This window comes from Rhinoderma darwinii, chromosome 2 (assembly GCF_050947455.1).
Source record: "Rhinoderma darwinii isolate aRhiDar2 chromosome 2, aRhiDar2.hap1, whole genome shotgun sequence".
Classification (NCBI taxonomy): Eukaryota; Metazoa; Chordata; class Amphibia; order Anura; family Rhinodermatidae; genus Rhinoderma; species Rhinoderma darwinii.
Genome location: NC_134688.1, coordinates 199,702,724 through 199,715,991, shown reverse-complemented (window position 1 = coordinate 199,715,991; position 13,268 = coordinate 199,702,724). Strand labels below are relative to the sequence as shown.

At 39.5% G+C, this 13,268-nt stretch overlaps 1 protein-coding gene and 1 long non-coding RNA gene across 4 annotated transcripts in view; one reads left to right on the top strand and one right to left on the bottom strand.

Moving 5' to 3' along the window:
* LOC142742694 (septin-10-like) overlaps positions 1–13,268 on the top strand; it is a 73,733-nt gene that overhangs the window by 30,987 nt on the left and 29,478 nt on the right. Inside the window, exons 3-8 of the mRNA XM_075852710.1 lie at positions 10–124; positions 2,906–3,101; positions 4,360–4,546; positions 4,899–5,060; positions 5,812–5,908; positions 8,194–8,362. Coding sequence (XP_075708825.1) covers positions 10–124; positions 2,906–3,101; positions 4,360–4,546; positions 4,899–5,060; positions 5,812–5,908; positions 8,194–8,362 — 926 coding nt within the window. The remainder of the gene's footprint in view (positions 1–9; positions 125–2,905; positions 3,102–4,359; positions 4,547–4,898; positions 5,061–5,811; positions 5,909–8,193; positions 8,363–13,268) is intronic.
* LOC142742697 (uncharacterized) overlaps positions 7,371–13,268 on the bottom strand; it is a 46,028-nt gene continuing 40,130 nt past the window's right edge. For 2 of the 3 annotated variants that reach the window (XR_012881428.1, XR_012881429.1), the window contains one exon: positions 12,660–12,890. This is a non-coding gene — a long non-coding RNA (uncharacterized LOC142742697). Of the gene's footprint in view, positions 7,725–12,659; positions 12,891–13,268 lie in introns of those variants that run through there. The other variant, XR_012881430.1, reaches the window with a different exon arrangement.

Below are 13,268 nucleotides of genomic sequence, written 5' to 3'. Positions count from 1 at the left end.
TTTGAGCAGAGTGAAAATGCTCGTACATTACCTCTCTCTGGTCATGTGGGCTTTGACAGTTTACCGGATCAGCTAGTTAATAGATCAGTCTATCAAGGGTTTTGCTTCAATATTCTATGTATAGGTAAGTTGAAAGTATCTATCTATCTATCTATCTATCTATCTATCTATCTATCTATCTATCTATCTGTCTGTCTGTCTATCTATCTATCTATCTATCTATCTATCTATCTATCTATCTATCCATCCACCCATCAATTTATCGATCTAACATGGCACCACTATGGTCTGTTTACCCAGACAACACAAGCATTTGCATTCTTTAATATATATATATATATATATACTGAACTGCATTTGCGTTACTGCACTACAAGATAGGCACATTATGAAGGTAAAAGCTACTAAGGGAAAGGATATTGAGCATTCTGAGACAATAATTGCTAAATCCACTCTTCTGCCAGTATATAGTAAGGGCTCATTCACACGAACGTGAATCTACTTCGTGTGACGGCATTTCACACGGACCTATGTTTTTCAATGGGGATGTTTACACAACCGATGTTTCAATGGAGTGTGTGAAAAAATAGGACTGCGTTTACTCTAGTCTGTGGAGGATCCATGATAACGTGTCTCGCACGGGTCCACTGCAGACGTGGAAAACGGCAGTTTTTCCACATCCAAGGTGGGCTACATTCATGTGAATTTAGCCCTAGGGTTATATCGACATACTAGAGATCTATGGCCAACTTGTAAACAGGACAAAAGTCTCAAACACCTGTGGAGTGAAAGGCAAATATTTCTTGGCCAAGTGTCTTTTCACATCACGATGATGAAACATGGACAGTGCAAAACACGAGATGTTCCATCTTGTCAACATAACACCATGTCCCATCTTGACTATTTGTGAGTCAAAGTCAAGGAATCCGGTAGCTACAGAAAAGAAATACTGTTCTAAAAGTACATAATAGTAAAATGACTGATACAAATGGGAAGAAAACCAACATCACCACTGTTTAGAAATACAGTCACCAGCAGATGTGAATTACATTTTGACAAATGGGATTTTCTCCCATATAGCAACATTTTGTAATGGCCGGGGGGTAGGGAAACGGACGAGTGAGCCCTAATCTACCCGCCACTCTGTCCCTGCCTACTTGCAACGACCCGCCCTAGGCGACGGGGTACAACTGGGCGGCGGTCCCTGCACTCAGTAAGTGCACGACAAACATACAAGCAAGGGAAAGGGGCAGTTGCCCACGGCAACACCGTGAGCAACCAGAGTGGTGAACGAGCCGAGTCAAGCCAGGAGTGTGCGAGGTACCAAACGAAGAGCAGAAGAGTAGTCAGTAAGCCAGGGTCTGTATGGAGGCAGGAACAAAATAGAAGGAGCTGTAGCTGGGCCAGGAAACCACACGAAAAAGAATAACAAGCAAGGAGGAACAGGAAAGGCAGGTATAAATAGACAGAGGGCGGGAGCTAGCTGAGTCTGGCCAGGCTGCGATAGGCTCTCCCACTCCTAAGCCTGCCAGCCTGAGTGGTGGAAGCAGGAGTCAGTCTCAGGGATGTAGATTCAGGTGCTGACTGATTAATTAAGGGAGTTAACCCCGAAGCTGTGCCTGGCAGATCCTTTACACATTTATAAAGTTCATGACATTCATTTACATGGTGGAGTTAGTCTCTTGCGGCCCTGACCCTTTTTCTTAAATTGTCCCTTAGATTATGCTATGTTCCCTTTTTTATACCAGCTCTGCTAGTTCTGCCTCTGTGTATTGGTCACCCATTTTCTGTCTCCCTACTACAACCACCATCCGTTACACATTGCGAAGCTCAGACTTCCTTTAGATAGGTCAGTGTTGTATTATCCACCCTTCAAGTATGGATTTCAGAGAATACAGAATGAGCAGGAATATATCCGCTCTGTAGAATACATGTTATGGCCAGTCTGCTGCTCCTGCTTAGTGGAGGTTACATTGGATTTCATCCATTCAGATTTGGCACACGTCCTGCAATAAAGTTTGAAGGCCCAACCCGTTTTTCAAGACCTGCACTTCATTTTATTTAGTGAAATACAATTTGTGTAGGATTGGTAGTGGTTTATTTTAGATGATTAACCTTATATCACATCTTGATTGGACATTTGAGTTTTGATTGATGAGAGCGCTGGAAAGTGTTCTCTGGGATGTATGTTTTTTACTTCGCCCCATTATTATTGAAGAAGAACTTTGCAATAGGATGTTTGTTAAAAAAAATCCCCTCTCGATGGTGCCCAGTGTAAACATTGCAGATGTGTACAAGTCTGTACATGGGCCCCCTCCCTTATTTTCTGTGCAATGTACAGACACACTTACAATTGCACACATAGGCTTTTCAGGTAGCCGAGGCTTTCTCTTTTGCAGCCGTGACACGGCTTCAGCGGGAAAAGCCTCTTTGTACCCCATATATTGCCCAGACAGTGAGGGAAATGGGCCATTTACGGACTTGAGTGCCGCTGCAATGTTTACAAGCACTGGAACACATTGCAGTGGGCGTCAGATGGAGCGAAGTCTATTTTGTAAAAGCATCCGTTTGCTCTTATTCTTCTAGAAGAGGGCTAAATAAAAAAAGATACATCCTGGAGAACCATTAGGCTGAGTTCACGCATTGCAAATTTGATGCACATTTCACCGTTTTGCATTGCAAAGGGTAAAATATGCAATGAAAATCTGTGACAGATCTGCGACGTGTGAACTCCGCCTTAGCTCTGGCCTTACCCATAAGCTTACTGTCACATGGTGGTTCAATCCAGACATCTAGATTTATTATTTATCCACTTCCTTATGGGATGTGTTTACATGCAAAGCAAGACTACTAATTAATATGTTATATTTTATATGGCAAACACTTTATCTGGTTTTTATTTTAGGGGAGACTGGAATTGGCAAGTCAACACTTATTAACACCCTGTTCAATACCAATTTTGAAGAACATGAATCCAGTCATTATGAGCCCTCCGTAAAGTTAAAAGCACAAACCTATGATCTCCTTGAGAGCAATGTACGCTTGAAGCTGACTATTGTAAATACAGTGGGCTTTGGGGACCAGATAAACAAAGCAGACAGGTATGTTTTGGATTACTTGCCTTGTATTTTTATAATGGGGAAAATTTTGAAAAGTCAAGCACAAACTTGATAGGTTAGCAAAAAGTAGGGATCAGCTGAAAGGGAGTATGACTGAAATACCAGACTACACAGGGTTTGTTTGCAGTCTGTTACCATAGAGACAAATACCTTTCCATTGGAGTTGTAGACACAAAACGGTAGGAGGTTTTTAATCAAGCAAAAATTGTTATTTTAGATGCATTTGAAAAATAATTAAAAAAAATATGGCTGCAGGTGGACTTACCCTTTAAAAGACTCATCTTGTTTTTGTAAATAAAGCTTTATCATTGCATACTTTTTTAGTATACCACTTTCTGATACACTCTGTTTCAATTCCTCCTTGTTAAAGATGTTTTCCCACAATTGACTTTTAACTAAAAATACTAAAAGTGTAAACTAAATATCAAATCAGTGGCCTCAACCTGCACACCCTACTCTTTACAGTTCAAGACCCCATTGTGCTGGTATACAGGCTCAAGAGTTATTATGCAATAAGACCAAATAATGTCTCCGCTCATAAAATTCCATACACTTACAGGCTCATTACTCTAAAAGTTAGTCTTTATTAGTGCATACGTATGGACAAATTCCCCCCCCCCCCCGCTAATATATACAAAAATGTAAAACAAATTAAAAACAGCCACAAGTTAAACCATCACAAAATCCAGCCAACTAGGTACCAGCTGAGACATTATTTTGTCTTGTTGTGTGAGTTTTTTTTGTCACGCTCTGTTAGTGATGCTCAGGATATATATATATATATATATATATATATATATATATATAGGTGTATAATATCAATTGTTATTATGCCCTAGAAGGGGAGAAAAAGTCCATACATGTGATGGAAAATGGCACAATTTATTTTCTGTTGGATTTGTACTTAATCTATAAGAAAAAAATTGTATATGACTCCGTATGAAATCAGAGGCATACAGAGGTATAGCCGAGACCCCATCTTTATTGGAGCCCTTTTACGGCTCCGTTTTGTACTACGGTCGTGAGTATGAGGCCTTAAAGATGGTGAAGTAAGCTCCTTGCAGAAGTCCAGCAAATTCTCCTTCTTTTCAGTTCCAACACAGCACCTACTTTCTGAAGGAGCTAGAATTTGGGTTACAGATTGTGGTCTCCATTTTGCAGTTGAGAGGCCTCCTTAGTGAGCACTGTTGAGGGAACCTGTTCTACTGATATATACACAATGTTTTTTTCTTTTTTCCAGCTACATGCCCATCGTTGACTATATTGACACACAGTTTGAAGCCTATTTACAAGAAGAGTTGAAGATAAAACGATTATTGTACCAATTCCATGACACCCGCATTCATGTGTGTCTTTACTTCATTGCTCCCACTGGACATTCCCTCAAATCTCTGGATCTCATAACTATGAAGAAGCTGGACAGCAAGGTACTAGTTCCTAATGACTTTTTTTTATCACAATCTAAAATGTTGATACTTTAGTAATTTAATTTCGTAATTATGATGCTGAACATTTTGTTGACGGTTCCTACCGATTTGGCCTCCGCGTCTCAGCTGCACATATATAACATAATGGTAAACCACACATTCTATTTACGAGTTAAATAATGAAGTGCAGGTTCCAGAATTGGATGGTCATCACACGTCTATTAGTCAAAACAGAGCTAAGTTATACAGTACTACTTGTTCGCCATAGCTATTGTGATGCAAGGTTAATTCTTTACACTGAACTTTCCATGAGTTGCCTTTTATCTTACACGTGGAATGTGCTCTTTCTCAGGTGAACATCATACCGGTCATTGCTAAAGCAGATGTGATCTCAAAATCTGAGTTACAGAAGTTCAAAACAAAACTGATGAGTGAATTGGTCAGCAATGGTGTGCAGATTTACCAGTTTCCAACTGATGATGAGACCATTAGCAAGCTGAACTCCTCAATGAATGTAAGACTTTAGTTTTGTCTCTTTACACAATAATGTTTGTTTTTTTTACTTTTAGATTGTTGTTCATAGTGCTATATAGAGCATCGTCTGTGTCCGGCATTAGGCCACATGCACACGTCATGTATTTTACTGCGGAAAATACGCAGCAAAACCATAAGAAACTTCGCAGGAAAAAAACGCATCTGAAGGTGTGTTTTTTTTTATGTGTTTTTCCGTGAGGTTTGTACGTTTTGCTGCGTAAATAGCTGCGTTTTCATGCTGTGGGATTTGCTACGTATTTATTTAGAACTATAGGGAAAGAATTCGCAAGCGGAATCGTGAGATAAATTGACATGCTGCGGTTTTGAAAATACGCACCGCTGGTCAATTTATGTCCCGAAAAATACTGCAGCATGGATATGAGATTACCTGGAATCTCATAGACTTTGCTGGTACTGTATTATGCGGCGGTTTTGCCACACACGAATATGCGCGGCAAAACCGCACGTAAGACACAACCTGTGCATTGGGACTTACAGTTTATTAAAAATACAAGTCTAAGTATCCATTATCTATGTTTTGTGCTGATTATTTTGGTCTGAGCTTTTTTTCTGCATCTTGTCTTTGGCAAACATATGCAGTCGCTGTTATTAAACATTGTAAGATGCAGAGTAGACTAGATGTATGGCTTGGTACCACTTTATATATGTATATACAGTATATATATTTATAAAAGTTAATATTTATTTATAGATATTTTTGCTTACTTCAGACACAGCTTCCTTTTGCAGTAGTGGGGAGTATGGAGGAAATGAAGATTGGAAACAAAATGGTAAAGGCTCGGCAGTATCCATGGGGTATTGTGCAAGGTAATGAAATACATCTTCTTCAGGTTTGGAAGTTACTAAATAAAGGCTAGGTTCATGTTGCCCCACTTTTCTACCAGTTTGGGTGACATCAAGTTTAAGTCTCAAAATATTTTTTAGACAAAAATATGTGGCAAAGAGAGGAAACGACTTGTGCTGCTGTGAAACTAGCTATACCTGGGACAGATTGGCATGCAAGTAAATTGCAGAAAGTGCTTCAACATATGTTAATATGTCAGTTTTCATGTGAAATTCAATCGAAGATTTATTGTAGGGCAATCACATGATACACAACTCTACATAGGATTGCGCCACAAAAGCAGCATGGGCTTCTTCAACCACGTCTGGTGGCCACTTCAGGGTCCACGCTCTATGGATATGTATTTTCTTACATAAACTTACCCCTACTGCGGGCCTTCGGGCCTGTAGGTTATGTTGTATGGATAAACATGTATTAACAAACACCGACAACCTTACAGCACAACCAGTGACTGCACTGAGAAAAAGTGTTTATTACAAAGTGTCAGTCTTTGAAAAATATCTAGCTTTCAGAGAATGCACAATAGAGAAAATAGGTGAGAAATCAGCGGCGCTCCTCCGAGACCATTTGTGAAATAGACGATGTCTTTGCCGGCTGCCACCCACTGTAGTCCCTCAGTGGATAAATCCTTCTTACCGGGGACAAACGTGTAATGAAAAGATGAGTGAAAAAATGCAGTATCATATGCGGTAACGGCGCCAGGCACGGAGGAAGAAGAACGATTTCTCAGAGGTATTTTTCAATGGTACTCTTTAACAGAACCACAACGCGTTTCTGGACAGAACCGGTCCCTTCGTCAGGTCTGTAACGCTGTTTGCACGTGCAACGTGCTTACATTTGCAGTGAAAAAAACGGGAAAACCCAGTATAGAGTAGTTGTGTTTCACATTTAAAATTGCACAGATTGATACGGAGAGAAGCCCTATACGGCATGATACATTTCAGTTTGTACAGATGTTTGAATAAACAGTATATGTCATCCATATCTTTAGGCATTCACCAGTATACAATTGTTATTATTATATTCAACTGTTTGATCATAATATCTCGTAAGGATACTATGTTTTCTTTTGCATTGGTTTTCCATGCACATATATTCTCATAAGGATAATTATTCCAAGTTTAAAATGAGTGGTGGTGATAAAAATAAAAATGATGCAGACCTGCTTATTATAGTAAGTACACCTGAGAGATTATTGGTACTATACGCCAAATATTTGTTAAAACATATTAATGCTAATTCTGTGCTGATCCCTCACAAATCTCGTGTATAAGATTTAAAATGAAGCGAAATGCACACCTGACGAAGGGACCGGTTCTGTCCAGAAACGCGTTGTCGTTCTATTAAAGAGTACCGTTGAAAAATACCTCTAAGAAATCGTTCTTCTTCCTCCGTGCCTGGCGGCGTTACCGCATATGATACTGCATTTTTTAACTGCATTTTAATTGAAGCTTCAGTCTCTCTTCCCTACACTGATCTAATCAGGAATTGGAAGAAGCCAGAGGGCACTTGCATGCATCTTCCGGGTCCTACACTTCCTTGGTCAGAGGAACATCATGGATATTCATCAGCTAAGGCTGCCCCCTTCTGGGTCTCTGGCTCTGTGACGGAGGAGGCGCTGGCTTAGCTGATTAATTGAGCCAGGCATCCAGCCCCTTCATCTGCGTCATCGACACACAAAACGGAGGGGGGAGCTTCTTCCCCACGGAGCCTGTGTCGGGTGTCACCACAAGAACTGCTGCTCCGAACTTCCGTGTCCATGCGACGTGGACTGAAAACCTGCGATCCGTGAGGGTTTTAAAAAAAATTAAAAAAAGGATATTACAAAGTTAATTCATTTACACTAAAAAGTGCTTGTCCAAACCAGACAAGCCCTTTCATGGAGATGTCTGTGGACATTATCGTAAAGTAAATGTCCTAAAATCTAGCATGAATGGGAGCAGTAGGTGCTGGATTTTAAAATAGTCATAGAATTATATATTAACCTCTCTCGTAGGGTAGAAAAGCCAAAATGTGAATGCAAACTCTGCTATACAGAAACATTTCCTAAAGTTTTTCTTTTTTGAGAAAGGTTCTCTTGCATTGCCTTTGGTAGCTAAATATCGGTCTCACACAGGACTATAATACACCTATCTCAATAGGTTAGCATACTTATATATTAAGATTATTTTGCTTCTAAAGAGGAGATTTTTAAAGTTTGTTTTTGAAATTGTGTTGCTGATTATTTTGTCTGCCATTTCCTTACTAGTGGAAAACGAGAACCACTGTGATTTTATAAAGTTGCGTGAAATGTTGATTTGCACTAATATGGAGGATTTGAGGGAACAGACTCATAGCAAGCATTATGAACTATATCGCCACTGCAAGCTGGAGGAAATGGGATTTCAAGATATGGGGCCTGGAGATAAGCCCGTAAGGTAGGCATTTTTAAGAAAAAAAATAAATAAAATACTTTGCCATGAAATTCTGTTGCTGCCATGTTTTTTTTATAAATAGTGTATGCCAAAGTAATTAGTAGATTTATTTCTGTATCTTGGTAATTTGAGATGTAAAACCAATATTCATCTTATTCTAATAAGGTTTCGAAAATAAGGAGAGAAAATTAATGGGGGATAAAATTTCTATTGTTTCACTACGAGTAAACTGTGTTCAGCTCTAAAGAATTTATATCTGGCACATATACAATAATTACAGAGATTCGGACCATTTGTTAAGATATTTCACTATGTATGTCCTCAGACAACTCCCATGATCGAGCATGACCGAAATAAATTTAGTATATGACTAATGACAATCTTCCCAATTATCTGCACAGTTATCTTTAATGTTCTTTGGCGTTTGTGGAGGGGACAATCAACCGGTTAACATCTGACCCCTTGTTGAGCAGTCACATTGACATATCCATGGTTGGCTTTATACTTCATCACAGCTACCATAAAGTGTTCCCCTAATCATGTTATCAAAATAATATTGTGAACGGGTACCTCTGGTTTGGTTGTTCATCAAATATAGGAAAATATTCCCAGCATAAGTAGGAATTGCTGGGAATCAAGCTGGGCAGCCGGAGACTGAGTAAGATAAGAAAGAGGTTTACAACAGTCTATAGTCTGCAAATATGACACATAGAGTGAAACACCGCCACTCTCGACCCAGCGCTGTCAGATTTGCAACACAGCAACTTCCAACGCAGCAGTGGGTTAGAAGTGCCGTCATTTTAGAGAAAAACCAAATGGTTGATTCCCATGGCTTCTTTGTTCTTGACATCAAGCGGGGGTCCCAGCAGATGGACTCTTACTTTTTAGTCATGTCTAATCAATGCACCATCAGTTCTTTTTTAGTAGGAAAACCCCTCCAGACTGAACATCAGGGAATGCTAGGGAGTACTTTACATGGATTACATTTTCCACACCTTCAATTCTGTCATTTGTAGATTATTATATTTTGAGAGTGGAATAACATGTCATGGAAAATATGAAGTCTTGGAGCCCACATTCGATCTATGTAGTACTCTGTTCGTGTTTCCTAGTGGAGCAATATTAGACCCTCACCCTGCACCTGTTGCTGGCGCAGCTGTCTGTTGTAGGGCTCAGTTGTGAATCAGATCTTGATGGAATGCCGGAGTGGAACTCAAGCAAGCTGCTGATGCCTGACTAAAGAGCGGCACAAATGCAAATGAATTATAGAAAAAATTACTCTAGTATTCAGATTTTATCAATGGGAAAATAAAGAAAAAAGAAACAGATAGAAAAAAAAAAAGAAAAATATACAAAAAAATGGCTAAAGTTAGATTAAAAACCACTATCCCGGTTAGAAATACTGGATAATATATTTTAATCCCGTTCGTGTCCAGCCTATTTTGGGCTTTTTTGTTTTTCAATTTTTCGATCATCGCTTTTTAAAAACTCTAACTTTTTCTTTTTCTGTAGACAAAGCCATGTGAGAGCTTGTTTTTTGCAGAATGAGTTGCGGTTTGAGTTTTCTAATGATAACATTTTGGGGTACACGTAATTTATTTAACTTTTATTAATTTTTTTGGGCGGGTAATGAAAAAACCTGACATTTTGCGAGTCTTTTTTGTGTCTTAACCCCTTAGTGACCAGCCCATTTTAGGCCTTAATGACCAAGCTATTTTATTCGTTTTTCTATAGTCGCATTCAAAGAGCTATAACTTTTTTATTTTTTCGTCTACATAGCTGTATGAGGACTTGTTTTTTGCGGGATTAGTTGTACTTTTTAATAGCACCATTTTTAGGTACATATAATTTTTTTATTAACTTTTATTTACTTTTTTTGTGGGGATTATAAAAAAAACTGAAATTCCGCCATTGTTCTATGCGTTTTTAAATTGACGCCGTTCAATGTGCGACGTAAATAACATGTTACCTTTATTCTATGGGTCGTTACGATTACGGCGATACCACGTATCTAGAGGTTTTTTATGTTTTACGACTTTTGCACAATAAAAACACTTTTGAACTAAAATTATTTGTTTTTGCATCGTCGCTTTCCAAGAGCCGTAACTTTTTTATTTTTCCATCAATAGTGATTTTTTGGGCTTGTTTTCTGCGGGACGAGACATAGTTTTGATTGGTACTGTTTTGGGGTGCATGGCACTTATTGATTCATTTTTATTATGACTTTTTTGGGGGGCAATGGAAAAAAATTGCAATTTCGCCATTGTTTTTTGCGTTTTTTTTTTACGGTGTTCACCTTGCGGTTTAAATTACATATTAACTTTATTAATGGAGTCATTACGGTCGCGGCGATACCACATATGTGTACTTTTTTTTTACACTTTTACTAAATAAAACCACTTTTTTGGAAAAAAATTGTTTTATTTATTTTTTTACTGTAATTTTTATTATTAATCTTTATTTCACATTTATTATTTATTTCACTAGTCCCACTAGGGGACTTTACTGTGTGATCTTCAGATCGCTGCTATAATGCTTTGGTATACTTCGTATACTAGAGCATTATTGCCTGTCAGTGTAAATCTGACAGGCAATCTGTTAGGACGCGCCTCCGGCGCGTCCTAACAGGCATATGTCCAGGGCAGACCTGGGGGCTTTTATCAAGCCCCCGGCTGCCATGACAACCCATCGGAGACCCGCGATTGCATTTGCGGGCCGCCGATGGGTGACAGAGGGAGCTCACTCCCTCTGTAAACAAAGTTAAATGTTAAATGCCGCGGTCGCTATTGACGGCGGCATTTAACATCAGACAGCGGAGCCCCGGCTCCAGCCTGCACGGGAGACCCGTGCAGGACTTAGACTAGGCTCACGTGAAAAGGCGTCAGCCTAGCCTAAGGCCCCTTAGTGACGAACGTGAAAAGGTGTATTGGTGGTCACTAAGGGGTTAAGTTTACACCGTTTACTGTGTTTTAAAAACAACATAATAACTTTATTCTGGGGGTTGTTACAATTATGGTGATACCAAATGTATCTAGTCTTTTTATGTTTTACTACTATTGCACATAACACTTTGTTAAGAAAGTATTTGTTTTTGTGTCGCCATATTCTAAGAACCGTAACGTTTTTCTTTTGCCGATGTAGCTGCACGAGGGCTTATTTTTTGCGGTACAACTTGCTCTGCTATTGCTTCCGGTACATCCACAGACACCCCAACGGAACCCATTAAAGTCAATGGGTTCCGTCTGGCCCTGGTTGTCTTCGTTGTACAACGGCGTTTTCCTTGTTTTGCTCCTCTGACTGAGTACAACAATGGAATGCTGAACACAGATGTGAACAGGGCCTTAGTAGCACTGCAGTCAATATTCAGACATAGCTACAAATTTATAGCCCTGTCCATGTTTTACATTCAATGTTCATGCTTTGTATTTACGTGTCATTTCCTACAGCAGCTGGCTCACAATTATAACTTTATTATGAATATCTGAAATCCTCCAGAGCTCCTGCATTCCCCCTCATCTCACCCTGTACATTTTCTTGGTATCTGTTCTGTATAACACCCCATGCACACGACCGTAAATTTAGTCCTTAATTGCGGACCGTAATTACGGTCTGCAATTACGGACCCATCCATTTCTATTGACTACGGACACCTTCCTGTATATTTGCGGGAAGGTGTGCGGGCTGTACAAAGCCTCTGCAAAAGATAATGTTTTGCTTTTTACGGACCGTGCTCCCATACTTTACATGGGAGCAAGGGCCGAAAATGCGGGTGGCTGTCCACGGCCGGCTGTGCCTATAATCACGTACCGTGATTATGGGTACGGCCGTGTGCATAAGGCCTTAGGCAGCTTGTGTTCAGCATTTAGTGGTCCTTTATTGAATATGTCTTGTGTTTTGATGATCAATAATGCTGAACTGTTTCACCGAATGATTACACATCAGTCATGAAATCTTTCCTGGCATAATAAACTATATCGTTCATTTTATTTACATACCCGACCGCTACTAATGGTTTAATAAATTAAATGTAGGCGCTGGCTAAGGAAGCAAGACTTAATCTAAGAAACAGACATCATGTGAGTACCCCGAGAACACTACTCATTATTCCTATTCTGGGAAGGATAATAAATCCTATTGCAGTCAGATTCAGGCCATAAACTTGTCTCATGTATTTACATGGCAAATTAGTGGGATCTCCTTTCTTATCATCTCGTGTAGCACGCATTACCTGTATGTAAAAAAAAATGGCCTAATTTTTTAATCAAACTACTTTATATGAATCAAGACATTACTCTTTCATTTGACTGGTATAAATACAATGTAAACTTTTTCTGGCAAGCATGCTATAGAAATAACATTTATCATTTAGTTATTCCGTACTTGCTTGGCCTCTTGTAATATTGATTTCAGAGCTCATAAGCCCAATAGACCCCATTTGTGGTCTTCTGCCTCACGTTGTCTCTTTTATAATCTCTGGTGCCGATTGTGATTGTCCAGCTATTATCATCATGTGGTTTTTAGATCCCAGATTCTGTACAGATTAAAAAGAATTGGTAATCTAGTTATAACTCACCAAAAATGTCTTGAAGAATTGTTTACTCACAGATTAGTTACTTTCATCACTTTTAGGGTATGTGCACACACACTAATTACGTCCGTAATTTACGGACGTATTTCGGCCGCAAGTACCGGACCGAACACAGTGCAGGGAGCCGGGCTCCTAGCATCATAGTTATGTACGATGCTGGGAGTCCCTGCCTCTCTGCAGGACAACTGTCCCATACTGTAATCATGTTTTCAGTACGGGACAGTAGTTCCACGGAGAGGCAGGGACTCCTAGCATCGTACATAAGTATAATGCTAGGAGCCCGGCTCCCTGCACTGAGTTCGGTCCACTACTTGCGGCCGA